This window comes from Chelon labrosus, assembly GCF_963514085.1.
Source record: "Chelon labrosus genome assembly, chromosome: 16".
In the NCBI taxonomy this organism is placed as follows: Eukaryota; Metazoa; Chordata; class Actinopteri; order Mugiliformes; family Mugilidae; genus Chelon; species Chelon labrosus.
Window position 1 is genome coordinate 4,880,602 of NC_140349.1, and position 17,747 is coordinate 4,898,348.

The 17,747-nt window shown below is 44.7% G+C and overlaps 2 protein-coding genes across 3 annotated transcripts in view; both read right to left on the bottom strand.

Moving 5' to 3' along the window:
* erf (Ets2 repressor factor) overlaps positions 1–7,187 on the bottom strand; it is a 36,098-nt gene extending 28,911 nt beyond the window's left edge. Inside the window, exon 1 of the mRNA XM_084562807.1 lies at positions 6,414–7,187. Coding sequence (XP_084418933.1) covers positions 6,414–6,435 — 22 coding nt within the window. The 5' untranslated portion in view covers positions 6,436–7,187. The remainder of the gene's footprint in view (positions 1–6,413) is intronic.
* Positions 7,188–7,835: 648 nt separating this feature from the next.
* Positions 7,836–17,747, bottom strand: part of pou2f2a (POU class 2 homeobox 2a) — a 38,014-nt gene continuing 28,102 nt past the window's right edge. Inside the window, exons 12-13 of one of the 2 annotated variants that reach the window (XM_084563559.1) lie at positions 10,089–10,147; positions 7,836–8,437 (exon numbers count right to left, since the gene is read on the bottom strand). In XM_084563559.1, coding sequence (XP_084419685.1) covers positions 10,126–10,147 — 22 coding nt within the window. In that variant the 3' untranslated portion in view covers positions 7,836–8,437; positions 10,089–10,125. Of the gene's footprint in view, positions 8,438–9,935; positions 10,148–17,747 lie in introns of those variants that run through there. The other variant, XM_084563558.1, reaches the window with a different exon arrangement.

Below are 17,747 nucleotides of genomic sequence, written 5' to 3' on the forward strand. Positions count from 1 at the left end.
GCAGATGCTGGAGACTTTCCACAGCAATGAATGCCACTGCTCTGGATTTTTAGTGCATGTCAGTGCTCCTATTTTATTGCCGGCTAATAGATGTTGCCACCCACTGTAGGTCACTCTAATTGCCTGAACATAACCTGGCAGGCTAACCGCTCTTCTTTGTTAAAACAGACTCTCTCTAAAAAAAAAAAACAAAAAAAAACAGATGGCATTCGAAGGATGTTTCTGCTCCAATAGAAACTTGGTTGCGACGACTTTACCACTGGCACAGGTAGCGAGTGTTATACAAAGCCACACCTAAGCCGTTTTTACACACAGGCACTGCTGCTCTGAACTTTTCTAGACAGCATCCAGAGCAGCCGTGTGCAAAATGTCTGAATCGGTCGGACCGGACACGAAACAGCTCCCAAACGTCTGCGCAATGTGTGAATAGAGGAGGTAATTATCCAGAAAGTTCACAGGGAGTGAGTTCGATTGGTTGTGTGCATCGTGTCCCGTCTCCTGACACTATATGTCCAGGCGCCACCCATCCTCTAAACCAAAACTGAGTTGTTCCAGTAGCCCACCGTTGTGACAGGGTGAATCTAGACAATGTCCAGCCCAGATTCTCCTGACGTTATCTGGACGTTACCCCTGGCGTGCACCTCCCAAGAAATGTGCGTCAAAAACTAAAAGCGTCACGGGTAAATGACAAACTCATTGATCCGTTAACACAAATGCTGAAGTCTTAATAATTCTGGTTGCCGCCGTAAAACATGTCACTTCCAACTGGAACTAGATTTAGCCTGCTGTGCAACTCTCCAGAAATTGCAGCTAGTACAGCGGCAACAGCTGTGACTGATCTGAAACGTGTTTCCTCATCCAGCGCCTGGACAAGCACTACTAAGAAATTCACCTTCTGCCTTCTTCACTTAATCCACTCAAAAGACGACTCCTCTCTTTTTTGTGCTTTGCGGGGTTTTTTTTGTAAAGGTAACCGATGTGAATTACTTGTTAGCGTCAACCTGAACAGTTTGGTTCCAGTCACCTTGATTGAACGGAACCAAACAGAAACCAAATAGCCAACTGTGAGCGATGAAACGCACACACACTCCTGAGCACAAGTTTAAACACCGTAGGCCAAGGTGTAGGTTCGACCCAGGAGCATAAATCTATCCTTTCTGCAGAGTGTAGAGGGCAAGCAAACACACACACGTTCACGGACATCCAGCTCGATCCCTCTGGCCGTAAAAAAAAAAGACAGCAAACACACCCCCGCCCTCTCGTTCTCCACAGACGATAGCCACAACACAATGCGCGACGCTCCACGCCTCGTTCAGTCAGAATGACTCCAGACAAAACAGCCACACAGACGAAACACAAAACGACTACACACCGTTTGTATCTCTCAACCTTGGTTTGGTTTGACTCAAAAAAAACCTCCAAAAGAGCTCCAAGGGCGAAACTGTTCGCATTTTTTTACTTATCAGGATTTACATGATTATTGTTCTACTTATAAATAAATCTATCTAAACTATTTCTATTGCCTCTGGGTGTAAACATTAAATGCCAGCAGAGCGTACACTCATGCAAATGATATTCACGAGTGTGTGAAAGAACAGCGAAGCCGGAAACCAAGTATCCTGTCAGGTGTTTCAGAGATATCTGTCACTTCCTTATCTGCTCAGTGAAGCGAGTGGTTGGTTCCACTTGACCTGCTCTGTCCTTTCATGTGCCTGGATGGGTGGGGTAGGGGGGTAAGTGGGGGGGTATGTGGGGGGGTCAACACAGACTCACTCAATCATGTCAATCAGAAATACAGAGTCAACAGGCTGATGGACAAAGACAGATAACGTGACGCACACATTCTTTCGGACTAGAAGCTGATAGCGTCTTTACTCGGTGGGGCAGCCTTGTGCTTCTGCCACAATCTGAAGTCTTCACTGTGGAGTTAGATTAGGATTAGATTAGGCTTCACAGTGTACGGCCAGCGTAGGACTCTTTCCAACTCTACATACAGACGTTCAACAGTCAATACAAAGAGAAATTCATCATTAGAAAAAAAGCCAGAGAGAATAATTCTCGCCTCAGAAGACCGTAGCGCAGAAGAGCCCCAAGATATATTCCAATTAGAGTAATGGGTGCAACGCTCATCTAATCTCTGCTGGAAAAAAGTTTTTCTTTATTGTTATTGCTTTTCAAGCTGCATGTAAAGCCCACAGCTGCTGGTTTTTTACAGGTTCAAGCTCAGTCTATGGGTGCTGTTAAAAAATCACCTGGGAGACGCGCGGGATCGCTAATTGCAGTCAGGAGCAGATGAAGCCGGTCCACGTGAAGTGTGTACAAAAAAAAATAAAAATAAAAAATGGAAATTACCACAGTTTATCAAAAGTAACTACTGCAGCGCAACATTACAAATCGATGACTCCTAATGGGTTTTTTGTAGAACAAGAGGGTAGATTGTGCTTTTAACGTCTGAGCTGCTGCACAACAACCACCACCACAGTGCCCTCGGGCGACGCACTCAAAAAATCCTCAAAATGTCCGAGTGCAACTGCCGAGATAAAAAAAAATGTCATGTGGAATGCGTAAAACTCTAAAAAAGAAGCGATGGTTAAATGATGAACTGGTGCATTTTTGTTACCGTTTCTGCACACGCCGAGAGGAGCCGTGTTTCGTAACGCCTCGATACTTTACCGTTTACCCACACGTGCGCCTTTAAGATGGATTCACGCATCTGCTGTGATTGGTCCGAAGCATGATGAACTAGGGCTGCTGATGTCCTGAATCAATTCGATTCCGTTTTAACGAGGTCCTGATTCAATTTGATAACACTTTGTTTAAAAGATATTTCCCGCTCGTAGCAGTATAAATGCACCCAGCGACTTTCATGTACGCTCTGAGATATGTTCTGCACAGATTAGTCATAGTATAAACCTAAAGTTTCACATGGTTATGAAGGTATTCTCTTCTATTTTGTTCATATTATTACACCTCTTTTATAAAACGGATCTACAAAACTAAAATAAAGGCTTGGACGTCTGTCAGCGCCTCAGCTCCCAGATTTTCCTGTGTGCGGAGTTTCTCTGTTTGTTTGGCCAGCATGTCCCGACTCGAGCTACCTGTTGTCTATTCTCTAAGCTTCGCACGGGTCACCAAAGCCACCGTACACACACACACACACACTTCCAGGAAAAAGAGGCCCGCTCCGACATCGAGAGACGCTCATAGCTGCGCTGACCCGGGCCGCCACTCGACTGCACACCAGAGAAATGTTGACGTCACCGGGCTGTGGTTTTTTCCAGGGTCTGCGTGCCCGGGCTTGGCCCAGCCGCAATCAGGTATGTGATCGGGTCAGGCCTCGAGCTGACCTGATCACTCACAGTAAACCACATAATGGGAGGAAGACCGGGGAAGAGGTACATCCTGTGAGGGTTTTACTCCCAGCAGGGTTCTGTCGTGATTTAGTATCTGCTGGAGAGACACGTTTACGGCCTGATCTGAGTGGTACTGCCAAGATCTGGTTTTAGTTAGTCCCACGTCAAATATAAAGATACACCGGTGCTAAAGACTTAGCTTTGGTTGGCCATTAGCAAAAAAATACAGGTAACGAAGCCCAAATAATAAGCAGCACTCCTTTATTCCCTCCAGTCCGTCGGCACATGACACTACAGCGTCTCCATTAAATCACACGGAGACGCCGTCTCCTAAAACACAGACTGAACAACCACATCGCTGTACATCTGTCGCCAGCACCTCTTCTCAAAACTTTCCCCCTTAGACAAACAACTTGGCCTCAACTTGCAGCGTAATTGTGCCGTCTCTGGTGCCGGTGCCAAGAGTATAATTCAGTATAATGGTGAGACAGTAACACAACAAGAGTCCTTCCCAAAGGAAACTAACAGCATCATTTTTTAACAAAATGAGCCCGCGGTTCATTAGCTTTTGGTCTAACCCGTGTTATTAAATCCATTTGCATCTGCATAAAGACGTCTAGTTGCCCTTCCTGTAATTACAATGGGCCAATGGAGTCAACTGCCCACAACCAAATGGTCTTCCTCAAGGGCAATTTGGCCTCGCTGGTAAAAGTCAAACACTCACTTTGTTGTGACCACATCGGTGTCAGGTAGAGCCGCACGGTGACAGACATATGGGCACGCATTCACACACTCCCAAACACTTAAATACACCCGTAAACAGCAGCCAAGCCCTTACCAGACTTTTAACACCGACTAATTGCCTCATGTATGGCTCCTTTCACTCCACGTACAGACGGGGCAACAAAGCGGCGCTGGCTCGCCGGCCTACAGCTGTGACGTCTCACATGTGGCGCGTTGTTGATATAAGGAGTAACACAAGCGGAAAATTGGGAGCTGGTGCTGGTGGGGCCAGACTTCAGACTTCCTGATAGGAAGAGTGTGGAGGGTGACCCATATATATAAATATATATTTATATGTTTGCGTGTGGACGCAGCTCAGGGGTTCTCAACTGGGTGATACGAGCCTTTCTTGACAGACGAAGCTTCGTCATATACTGATGTCACAACGAAAGCTTCATTTAGAGCCGTGTGAATCAATCTATAGACGATATACTTTAAGTTTAAAGACGTGTATGTAAGCTCAGAAAATAACAAGCTGCACAGGCACAAAGCCAACTGCCTTTTAAAGCTAAAGGGAAGTGCAACACAACTTTCTTAATCTGCTCCCCTGGATAAACGGAAACCATGTAGGACTGAACACAATGCTCACAAGTCTGACACGTTCGCTCGAGGTCCTGCTCTAAAAATAAAGCGACATATTCGCAGTCTCGTAAAAACTGAATTTTTCCTAAACCGTCTCGCTGTTACAAACTTTCACTTGAGTATTTATGACCCACATAAGGGCAAAAAAAAACACTTCCAACTTAAGTGCTGGGGGTAGATCAAGGATGCAGAACTGCCAAAGTGCCTGTTGCATATTTTGTGCCATGGGTCATATGTGATTTAAAGTAAGTTTTCTTGACGTACAAACACCGCACACACAGGGAAGAGACCCCGCTGTGAAAAACTGCCGCTTGTGTGTTACGCGATTTAAAAACAAAAAACGGCAGAAGAGGGATCTAAAAAGTCTTATTTCTAATTACGATGTTGTGTTGTGGTCAGGCATTCCCCCTCTTAAACGTCCATTATGGCTGCTGGACCTCTGCCTGGCCCCGAGATCACCGCAAAGCACTCCTGACTAAACTGAGTTTTAAGAGCACCGAAATGCACAAATCATAACCCAGGCGAGGGGGAAAAAAAAAAAATCATAATCATCTCATTTGAAACGAAGAAAAGAAAAGAAAAAAAATGAGTGGAATTTGAAAACGCGCCGCCTGAGATTTCTGCGTTTAAACTACACTGGATCCTCTTGGCACCAAACCGTCCCATGTGTTCAAAACAGGTTTACTTACAAAGAGCCTTACAGGAAGCAAATTGAGCTAAATACATTTCCTGATTTATTCTTAGACTCTCGTGCGGCGTGTAAACCGGGAGAATTACCCAGCACCGCCGTGTTTAAGTTCCTGATCCAATCATGTGTGGCCACTTTCTACCTTTTCTCTGCAGTTCTTTGATGTAGAGATAAGTGGAGAGTTATTAAACGGGGTTTGGTTTCAGTTTAAAATAATCAAAAACGGCAGGAAAAAGGCAAAGTTTGTAGCCGGCTCTAGTCCGTGCCACTTCCTTTAAGTGAAAATCTTTACATTTAACTGGAGTTACACACAATTTGACTTGTGTTTAGCATGTTTTAGGTGCCTAGGGGGTGTTTCTCTGCAAAAATAAAGTAAATAAAAGTAGTGCTCATTTATTTTAAACCTCTTTTGTTATGACCAGGAGGCACGTGAGTAACGAGGGCTGCTCCACAATCAAGGCTGAAGCAAGTTTTAAATCAATTACCAGTTGTTGAGTGCCATTTTAAAAACTTTAGATGTTTTATTATTTATACCATCTAGCATATGAATCGGTTTGCAGTGCACCTTGGCCCTGACCCCGACTGCCTGCCTGCCTGCCTGCCACTGATCCGGGAAATGAGGCCAACCCCACCGCTGTTCTCACCGTAAATCTCTCGGTTTAAGTTTAATGCAATAAAAGTTTTCAAAGAAGCACAAGACGCCCTCGGTTCAATTACAGCTCAGAGACGGTGTTGTTAAAAAGCAAGGCCGACTTTTTTCCCCCCCTTCTTCGGTTTGCTGCAACAATAACAACAGAGTCGGGATGGATCCGCTCTAGCGCCATAATTTTGTCACACTTTCCCTGGAGCGGAGAGAGAGTTGGTTAGCATGCTAACCAGCTAGCCGCCGAAGCTAGGCGCTGTTGTTTTCATTTTAAGAAACAACGGCAAAAGAGAGAAAAAAGAAAAAAAAAACGGCAATGAAATAAAGAAAAAGTTTATTTTAAACGTGTCGCCGTCCAACTTACCCGTGTCTGACGGCGTTTTCATCTTCGTCGCCGTCTTCGGTGCGCCGCTTCGGCTACTTTTCTTTTCTCCCGTCGACTCGTAACTTCAGACGGTTAGTTAGCTAGCCGTTAGCCAAGTTAGCTTGAGTTAGCCAAGTTAGCTAAGTTAGCAAGTGACACCCCACTCCTTCCTCCGGTGTTGTGCTCGCACGGCGGCTTGCTGCCCCGAGTTCCGCCGCTAACTTCGCACGTACTTCTGCTTTTTCTCCGGACACATGGACGTCGGTTGGAAAAACTTTTATCACGGCGGAGAAATAGTCGTTTTTTTGAGGGGGTGGTGGAGGGGGCTTCTGCTGCGAAAAGTTGCCCCGAAGCCTCTGGAGGGGGGTAAAAAAAAAAATCCAGTCGCCCGGGTCTGAATGGCGCAGGTCAAAGTTTGGAGGAGTCGTGCCGCCGTTGGTCGGTGGAGCTGGAGCAACGGAATGCGACGGGTCTAAATTTTCATCCCGTTCGTTGCAACGACGTCGCATGGTCGATTCCTCCTCTTCGTCATCTTCATCATCATCATCATCCTCCTCACTGTGACGGTAACAGCGGCGGCGCTCCGGGGGTATTACAAAAAAATTAAAAAAAAATAATAATAAAGGGAACAAAAGTACCGCAGCCAACTCTGCTCCTTCTTTCTCTGTCCCTCTCTTTCTCCGGCTCAGACTTTTTCTTTTTCCACTCACTCAGTCACTTCGTGTTCTCTCAACCTCTTCCCCCCCCTCCTCCTTCCTCTGGCGGGGTGTCGTGTTTCGCTCTCCTCCTGCCACACGGGGCCGCCCACGCTGACCCACGGAGGGAGGGAGGGAGGGAGGGAGGGAGAGAGTGAGGCACCGAACGCCTACTTATTAACAAAGATCGTCTATGTGGTTGTTTTTTTTGCGGGGACGATCACTTTCACCCTTCAACAGAGAAGCTGGGGAGCAAGTTCAGAGATTACTATAAAAACAACTTAAACTCTTAAATGTCACAGTCATAAACCTCATATTGATCCACGCTTAATCAAACAGACTCAAAAGACAGTTATATATAATAATAGTTATTATATATAATTATAATAAGTATAGATTTAGAATGATTAACCAAAAAACACAACACAACAGGATAAAAACTTATTTGCATCCCTTTTAATTTACCCAAAAACCTTTTTATGTGCATATTATTATGAACAATCATAGCTGCACATTTTAATTTCAAACATTGTTCCTGAACTTTTGTTTTGTGCCTACACATTCAGGTCATGTCCTGTGTTTTTTATGAAAATGTGTGGGTTTTAACAATGCCGTGGCAGCTTTGTGTCCTTTATATTTATAAATCAACACTTTTTAAAAAAAAGAAATGTCAGTTTTGTTTTATGTGGTTTATTCCAGTACTTTTAGACTGAATATGTTGAAATCGCACAATTTGAAGGCCAGCAAAAAAATAAGTGGAGTTTGACTTTTATTGATTTATTCTTTCAACCCTGGTTTTGAAACTGCAGAATAAATATGACCCCAGAATCTCTCAACCGGCATGATATTTTAAAATATATGTATCTTGTTTTTTGACCAAGCCAAGCAGAGATATTTGATTTTACACCACAGCAGACGAATAATAAAAAAAACTAAAATTCTCACACAACATGTGAATTAACTTATAATATTGTTCCACTCTTGCTCTTCTGTTATATTAATAGCTCAGGTTGTATTATATGTGTGTGTTGTGTCAACAAGTGGCGGCTGATGCGGGTAATAATGATCCAATTAGTTAATAAGTAATGATTTAATCAATAATATATGGAGTGATTTCAGGGTCAGAGCGGACCATCGTTCTATTAGACGATCTTCGCCAGCGGACCTGTCGCTGGCTGCTGCCCGGAGCCTCCGCCGCCGCCGCCGCCGCTGCCTCTGCCTCCGCCGCTGCCTCCAGATTGTCGCCCCGTTCTCTCCCCGGTTGGCGCGTCACGGCGTTGCTGTGGAGACCCATTACCGCCGCGGGGTGATGAGAGGCACCGTGTTTACCTGTAAGCGGGGAGAGCGAGGCAGCCAGGGAGCCGCCATCCGTCACTTACACGCGGGGAAGAAAGAAAGAAAGAAAGGAAGGAAGGAAGGGCCAATCAACAGGTGCTGAGTCTCCCCCCCCCAAGGAATGGGTGAGACAGCCACATTTACATAGATTGTAATTATAAGAGGACATCGCCTGTAGCCCATCAGGCGCTTATTAGCATTACAGCCACACATAACACAATTTTCTCCCACACTCTTGTCTTCCTCTCTCTAATGAAGGGCCCTTCAGCTCTTACATCAGCTCCGAGGAGGCTGCAGAGGGAGAGGGAGCTGGAAGAAAGGGGCAGTAATTACTGGAGAGGGCTGAGCTGGAAGGAAATGAAGTGTGGAGAGGGGAAGGAGAAGAAGAAGAAGTGTGTGTGGATTACTGGTAGCTCTCCTCTTTGGCCTTATTTCCAGCCAATCAGTCATCCCTCCATCCCTCCCTCCATCCCTCCATCCCTCCATCCCTCCATCCATCCTCTGCTCATTTACTCCTGAGTGGCAGTGTGTGGGAAGGCCAGCCGGTGGGTGAACTATTCATGCAACTGTCACAACCGCGCACACACACACACACGCACAATAACAACACAAAACATCTCATCTCTGAAAACTTCTCCTCCTCCTCCTCCTCCTCCTCCTCTACTTCTGCGTGGACTCTTCAGACTTTTTGCCTACACCACCTCCTCCTCCTCTTTCTCTTCCTCCTCCTCCTCCTCCTCTCGAGCAAGAGCACGACACTTCCCCAACTTCTTCCTCCTCTTCTTCTTCACCTTGCACGTCTCTCGAAGATCGACGCAGCTAGCGTAGCTTAGCATAAAGACTGGATGCAGGCGGGAACAGCTCTTTCTGAAGCTAACATTCATTAGCACGTCTACAGCTCGTTTTATTTTAGGTTTAATCACTGGAGTTTGATATTTTTAAACCTTTAACGAGCCAAGTAAGCTCTATGCTAAGCTAAGATAACAAGGGTCGAAGATATATCAAAAAATATATCTTTAAAGGTCCAATTTACTGTCTTAAAATGTCCCTTTCTTGTCCGTCCATCAAGCTCCACACATATTCCCTTCACTGTCGCAGCAGACGAAGAATATGAACAAATAAACTCAACTTCCTGTTTCCTGTTTCTTTATGCTAAGCTAATCTAAGCATTAAATATAAGAATATAAGCAAACTAGTAAGAAAACTGGTCTGATTATGCCCAAATTTTCTCCAACCATATCTTCTCCACTGTCACAACAGACAAGGATTATAAACAAATCATATTTTTTAAGTCTTAATGCTAAGCTAACAAGAGCTTTTCTGCATTAAACTTAGGAAAATTAGGAAGCAACCAGGTCTAATTGCAAAATGACATTATATTTCTTTAATTGAATGGTAAAAATACCTAAAACGTTCAATTTAATGTCTTAAAATGTGCTTTTTTGTTCATCCTACAGCCTAAAATGCACAAGAATATGAACAAATATCAACATATAAGCTGTTTCTGGGTGTTAGCTTCATGCGTTTCCTCTGCTGCTGGACTCTGACCTCTAACCTGAGGACATGTTAAGACGAACGCCCTGAGAGAACGATGCGTGAACTGTCCTGACGTGACACCAAGCACCAGGTGCAATCTCGTACCCACCTGAACTTCTCAGAGATCTTCTAGATTCGGTCTTGATTTACGAGAAACAGCTCGGCTTACTGGAAAACAGAAAACAACACGTGAATTATAATGTGATGCAAATAAAACTAGTTAAAAATTTGGTTAGTGAGATTTTTGCAACCGCAAATGTGTGCAGCCGTGTAGGTGGGGAGAAGCCACGGCACGGCAGAGAGAAACACGGCACATGAATCAAAATGCATCCTCCCACCAAACCTTCATCAGATGTGGCAGTAGAAGCGTTCAATCCTCAGTGTGGTGCAGACTTTAAACCTCTGACTTAGCAGATTCTAATTTTAACCAAACTAAACTCAGACACTGTTGAGAGGATTATCTCTGTGACAAGAATCTCAAGTATTTTGAATGGGGTTTGGTCTAATTAGCAACATAATGAGTGACTGATTATAACCTTCTGTTTCCGTGAATGTCGAGACGCGGCCCTCCCCTCGTTGAAGAGTGACGTGAATTAATAAAAACTGGGAGGAAATTAAAGAGGAAAATGAAACTGTCTGTGAAATGTCACATGCAAACAGAAATATTAGAGCGATGTCTCCCCTGCCGTGCGTTTAATTCAAAAGCACAAGAAGAAAATCTAGATTGGAGGAGAAGAAGTTCGCTCACAACTCATCAACCGTGGAAATAACTAGTTTGTAGGTGAAACGGTGAGCGTCAGCGGCGTTGCTGGCCTGGTTTCGGGGGAGCAGAGGGTTGCAGACACCGGCCGCATGTGAAAGCAACGGTTGACAAAGGCCCAGCGGGAGATCTGACGGCCACGTATGTGTGAATTGGCGAGGTGATTGAGACTAATTGATCACCAGAGTCGCTCTCGGTTCATTACCGAGGTGGTAATGACGCTAATCGGTAAACAGGAGCGATCAATCAGCACTGATTGGACAATGATGAAGAAATACAAGGGCTGAAGGATGGAACTGTAAGAAAACACAACTTTACCTGATGTTAATGTTTAGTTTTGACCCATTTTACACACAAAGCTTGAGGTTTTGTGTGTAAAATCATGCGCATTAAAGACTGATTCACAGATCTACAACCAGTTGTGACATTTAACCTTTTTAAAGAGTTCAGTTCAAAGCTGTGGTAAAAAAAAATAACGGCCGACAGCGTAAACTCGGTTTGAGGTTTTGTACCTGTTTGTTTTTTCAGGGGTAAGCGTTTTTCTTTTCGAGGAAATCTGGCTTGTTTTGAAAATGGAAAACACGCCCGAGGGGGGCAAATGGTAGCCGGGCCACACCCTGAGCGAGCAGCAGTCCCGTCACGACAACAGAACTGTAAATGGGAGAGGCCTTTTCACACCGGCCCATCTGCATGCATAAGAAAACACACACAGTCACACACTCACACACACATACACACACACACAACAACAAGGCAGCTACTTGGTTCTTGACAGGAGAAAAGTGTGTGAGTGGTCGGAGGGGAAAGTTTGCCTCTTGTTTTTTTGCTAAAGATGGAGTGATGAGGACATTTTCCATGTCGTGTTCCTCTGCTCTGCACCATGACAGTATGTTTGTGGAATAAAGAGGCCCTTGTCTGTGTTTCTGTCTGTCTGTCTGCCCCCTGGCTGGTCAGATGATGTCCATCTGTCTGTCTTTTCTGTCTCTCTGCTCCTCTTGTCTTTCTAAAGCGCTCTTGGATGCGCTGATAAGCTTGAAAGAAGAAGGATTGAAAACGGAGGAAAGAAAGAGTTTTTAAAGGATAAATGAAAAAAAAAAATAGAGGTCAGGAGAGGAGAAGCTGAAGGGAGCTACCGAAGAGGAGGAGGAGGAGGGGGAAAGGGGAGGGAGAGAAAAAAGAAAGAGAGAGGGAGAGAGAGAGAGAGAGAGAGAGAGAGTGAATGGGCTCCTTTGTGATCAAAAGGCTTGTTTATTTTCTTGGCGCTTGAACTCTTCAGGAGCCACATCGGGTCTGTCTGCGCCGTCTCGCTCGCGTCCCCGTCGCCTCCCAGACGTCCCCGGCAACCGGCCCCTGGATCACCGAGAGGAGCCGGGGCCACGTCGGGACCAAAACAAGCACAGCGAGCGTGGAGAAGAAAATAAAAAATAAAAAAAATAAAAAAGCTTTAAACACGTGAATCACTCCCAGCGGCAAAGCGTGGAGCAAATAGTGTTCGTTATGTGTGACCTGAGCTGTTTTACACCAGTTTTTTCTCCACTACATGAGAGGAGGACACCTCACACTTTTACACTAATATCCTGTTTATTTGACAAATAACTTTGCTGAGTCATATTTTACTCACTGACCTCTGAGTGGACATTTCAACTAATCGCCTCGGGAGTAAAAAACGTACATTTATTAAAGTCTGTCATATGTAGCAGCTGAATATTTGTGCAGAGGGAGCTGCAAACATCTCTCCTATCAAGCTTTGTAACTAGTGCTCTTGTCAGTGTATTCACCGTTTGACTTTTAACAAATACTGTAAATCATTTCATATTTAATTCCTTAAACTGTATAGTTTTCTTTTATCAGTTTCTACTTAAATACGCTGCAAAATCCTTGTATGTTCACACAATGAAGCTGATGCAGATGTCGCTTGTGACTTTAAACTCATTGAAAGTGTATTTAAACCCTTATTATGGGCCTTTAAGTCACAGATAAATCTACTGAAGAGGGACCCTAACCGTAACCCTAACTACAACAAAAGTTCTTGGCCTCCGGGACAAACTAATCTTCACCCGAGGTCTTATTTACTGACTTATTCCAACTTTGTGAAGTGTTAACAGGAACCTTTTTTTCATTCCCGTGCATCATTTTGGAAATATTTAATATTTATAACAGAAATATTTTATGATTAATCTGCTGCTGCGGGGCACGTTGTGTGGAGTGTCTCCTTATAAGTGATATTTAGCCGTGCAGATAAATTCTGTTTGTATTTGCACGAACCTTCCTTGAGGTTTCTGCTGCAAACAAACTAAACTCTTTTCTCCAAACAAGTGAGGTGTAAACGACCCAGCTCGGTAAAACTGCTCACTCATTAGCCTGTTGTGATGAGTTACTGATGACTGCAGCTCATTATTCGTCCTCTTCTAGTTCTGGGTGTTCATATCGGGATTTAGTCACAAATATTTATAATATGTGCCTCAGTCTGGTCTGCAGGATTACGGTCTCCGCTGCATTACTGAGACCTGAAAACCTCCTACATCACATTATATTACAGTAAACTTCACTCCGACACGTCGGGGGATTTTGCATCAGGCAGTTGTATGCAGTCAGTCACACTGGGACACAAACACGCTCTGTTCCTTTCTCCCCCGTTGCCTCCCCCTCTCTCCTCTCTCCTCTCTCCTCTCTGTTTTCTGTCTGTCTCTCTCCCTCTCTCCTCCAGCTGGTATTCACACGTGTAATGGGATTAACACGCTGCCGCGCAGGGGAGAAGAGAGGGAGAGAGAGAGGACGCAGAAGAGGGGGAAAGAGGGGAAGATGAGGCCATGGTAGAAGTAAGAGGATGAGAGGGAGATAGAGAGAGAAAGGGAAGGGGGCCAAAAAGGGGAAGGTCGAGGGGGGAGGAGAGAGCGGGAGGTTACTGAAAGAGGAACACAAATGTATAGAGGAAAGAAAGAGGGGTGGCGGGGCTGTTTCCATCAGCTTGTTATTAGGCTACGGGAGGTCACGGGGGACATTTCAGGCTCATTTGAATTTCAGGGAGGAGGACATACAGTCAGAAACCCCAGAAGAGCTGCAGCCGTCAATAAACAGAACTGTTAATGAGCGCGGTTACCTCAGCTGGATTCTTTACTACTTTTTTGGGGGGGAAATAGTCTGTGTTTAGTTCGTTTGCTGCAGAAATCTCAACGGAAATTTGAGCAAATGCAAATAAAACGTATCTGCATGGACAAATATCACTTGTAAGGCCTTGGTCTTCCTCCACACTGAACTTCTTATTAAATATTAAGACTGTCTCCGGTCTTAATGCTAAGCTAAGCTAGCAAGGAGCGTTTCTACAGCAAATCTAAGAGGCCTCGTTACAAAAATTCAACAGTTTATTTAATTTCTTTGCGAAAAAAAAAATGCCAAACATATTGCCTTCACTGTCAGATGTCAAAGTATTTCTTTAATTTCACTGTGATGTCCATCCTACAGCCCAAACACAACCGTATTCTCTTCCCCCTCGTAGCAGACGAAGAATATGAACAAATATCCACATTTAAGCGGAAGTTTTTGCGTTTTTAGTTCAATAAACACGTTTTATATGAGATGTTTTGACGCGTCAGGTGTAACTGATGAATTAAATGTTGACGGACTGGGTCTGAGCATCACTGTCACCCTTCCTGGGACACAGTGAGCTCAGTGTTGAATTGTTTCTGGGCGTTAGCTTCATGCGTTTCCTCTGCTGCTGGACTCTGGCCACGACCTGAGGACATGTCAAGACGAACACCGTGAGAAAACGACGCGTGAACTGTCCTGATGTGACACCAAGTACCAGGTTTAGCCACCTGAACTACCCAAAGAGCTTCTAGATCCGTTTACAGTCTTGATCTTGATTTAAAAGACTCGGCTTGAATTATAATACGAAATATCCACTTGGAAATGTCTTTTAGAGAACTCTTTGTTTTAGCTTTGTTTTCAGATACATCGTGACCTGGAGGACTGAGAGTCCACACAGACACATTTAAAAATTAGCCCATTTGAAGAGTGCTCTCGAAATCAGGAGCGGAGCCTCAAATCTTACCCGTGCCCATGAATTATGAATCTGTCCTCTCGTCCTGCAGTGATTACCACTTGAATTTGTTTCGGCGCTAACGAACCGCCTCGAGTTATTGCTCTGCGCGATGAGCTGCACGGGAAGAACTTCAAACAACCGCTGGAAAAAAGGTTTAATTAGGATCAAGTCGAATCTTCTGCAGAGGTACGCTGGAGTCATTTTCAATAAAAGACAGAGAGGCCTCGGCGAGTCCTCGCAGGGGGAGAGGGACGGCGGGGAGGAATGTTGAGTTATATTTGACCTATTTGCAGCTCTGTGCCAAGTCTGTAATGGAGAGAGAAGACGAACATGAGTAAGGGAAACCCGAGAGGCAGAGCAGACAGACAAGGGCAATAAGCGAGAGGAGGAGAGAAGTGTGAGTTGGCAAGAGAGAGAAAGAAAGAGAGGGGGGGGGGGGTTAATGAAAGAGGAGGAGTGCGAGGAAGAGTGAAAGAGAAGTAGAGCAGTCGGAGTGAGAGGTATGTGTGGAACGGTGTCAGTCTATATAGAGCTCGGTGTGCATGTGTTAACAGTCTCCTCCGACTATCTGCGGAGGAACTCCCTCTTCCTTTTTCCTACTGGCACCGTGCGCCGCTTCCTCGCCATCAAACGCTCCACGAATACCCAGACTGCTCCGTCACACGTCGATATAGAAACACGCCGTCTGTGGATAACTGCAGTCCCGGGGCGCGTTGTAAATCGTACTTAATTTAACGCTTGTGCTCCTCCGTTTCCCAGAATTCCCTCCAACGGTCCCCGGACAACGTGCTCGGACTTGTTGGGTTGAGTCGGGTGGGTCTTAGGGACACGTCAAGTATGTGAATAACGCTAAATCTCAAGAGAAAGAATATTCTGAAGGAAGTTAATGAGGAAACGGTTTGAGTTGCACAAAAAATATCCACTTTTTTATAAATATTTTTACGCACAGAGCTAAGGGCAGCGTCCGTTTCTGGGCTGTGACTTTTTTTGTTGACGCCGCCATATTGGCTCCAGCTCTGATTTCAAGCCATCAGAGTTTACTGCACACTTTAAACAGATAGAAATTGACCAGTACAAGTCAAAACTCAACAGATTATATATCAGGGACCCCTATCATGCCCCAGGTGTGCTTCTTTCAAGAAAGAAACAGTCAGTTCAGACAATGTTCCTGACCTGCGGTATCTGTAAATATATAACTACCTCATTAATGTTCCTTCGTCCAACTCCTGAGAGTCACTGAAAGCATACAAGAGCCTGGAGGCCCTTTGTAATCCACGTTATAAACATTACCCTAACTTGCCTTTATGAAAAGAAATCTGTTGGACATTGTGTTAAAAACACGCTAAATAAACAAGACATTACACCTGGAAAACGCTGGATTCTGTACCTGATATAAAGCGATACACAAGCTAAACCCGTTTCTTGAGGGATCCCACCGCTCCACTTTCTTGGGATCTTTGGGGAATCCTATAAAACGATTTCCCCTTTGCCTGTCCCCGACTATTCTGGCATATTCTGGGGCACAAGAGCTGGCGACCATTTTTGGACGTAACCGGTACAAGGACAAGTTAGTTAGCTGCTCGCAGTTGTCAACCGAATAGTAGTGTGCAGTGACTTTGGATGATAAATATGGACTTTTTGTGCAAACTCCTCTAATATTCTAAAGCTGTTATGACAACAGCCACTGCACTAGGTTTATTAATGCAAAAAAATAAATCAAAGTCATACATATCATTTTATTCTTGTGTTTAATTTTATTAAAACAACAATGATTAACAAGCCGCACTCCCTTGCCACTCCATTAGGTAGAGTGTACCTAATGAAGTGGCAAGTGAGTTGTTTAATCTGGTGTGCGGGAGAAACCGAAGCACTCGGGGGAAACCCACAAGAACCAGTATTTACAAAGACGGTGTCGTTGGTGCTACTTACATTCAGCCTGTGTTTTGTCCGTCTGTGTTTTCTTAGGCTGTGCTGTGTTGAGGTCTTTTAACGCCAGTGACTGTCTTGATCTTGATGTGAGTTTAACAGTCAGCTGGTGGCAAACCATCATCCACCCATGGCTTCACGCATGTGACTCTGTCATCTGAATCGCTGGATAGCTCACTGGTCGGTGAATTGAAAGGCAACGTCTGTTGGTGGTTCCAGGAAGTCCTCTGCTCTGAGTTGTCTCAGTACCTCTTCTATAATGTCTGATGGAGGTTTGGACTTCTGCAAGCGTCCTTCAGCGACCAAGGAACGTACCTTCTGATGCATCGGCTTCATTGCCTTTTTAAGCTGTAAGCTCTGAGCGTTCAGCTTTTTCACGAACTCGTGATTCATCCTGCTCTCTTCGTTTAACTGGTCAGTGATGCCACGTATCTTGGTGTCACAGTCAGCTTTCACACTGTCTATCTGTGTCTCCATCTGTTGGATCTGACTGCGCTGAGCCTTGAAGACCTTTTCATGATGTTCCAGCTGTTTTTTGAGAGTGCTAACCGTACTTTCCTGCCTCATTCGTGCGTAGTCCGAGGTTTTTTTTCTCTCATCTGTGAGATGCATATCTCTGAGCTTGAGGATTGCCTTTTTCAATTCATTCGGATGACTAGCTACATCTGCGCAGTCCTGCAGATTCTCCTTTAGACGCCGCTGATATGTTTCCATGAGGCTGACCTTCTCCTTCAGCTTGGTGATCTCTGGTTCCTTGGACTTCAGTGCGCGAGTCAAACGATCAGACCTCACAGTTTGATCTCTGTGTTTAATCTGGAGCGCTATGAGGTCGTCTGACATTTTCCCTTCTTTCTTCAGGTGGTCTTCGATCTCTTTTTCTAGAGTTGTGATTCTTCCCTTCATTTCTGCAATCTGACAGATGAGGGAACCGTTTTTGGCCCTTTCATTCATGGTCCGAGATTGGACTTCTCTCCTTTCTCTTGTGACCAGTAAATTCTCAGAAGCTTTGGTTTTAATTTGAGTGTTCAGGTTTTGTATGG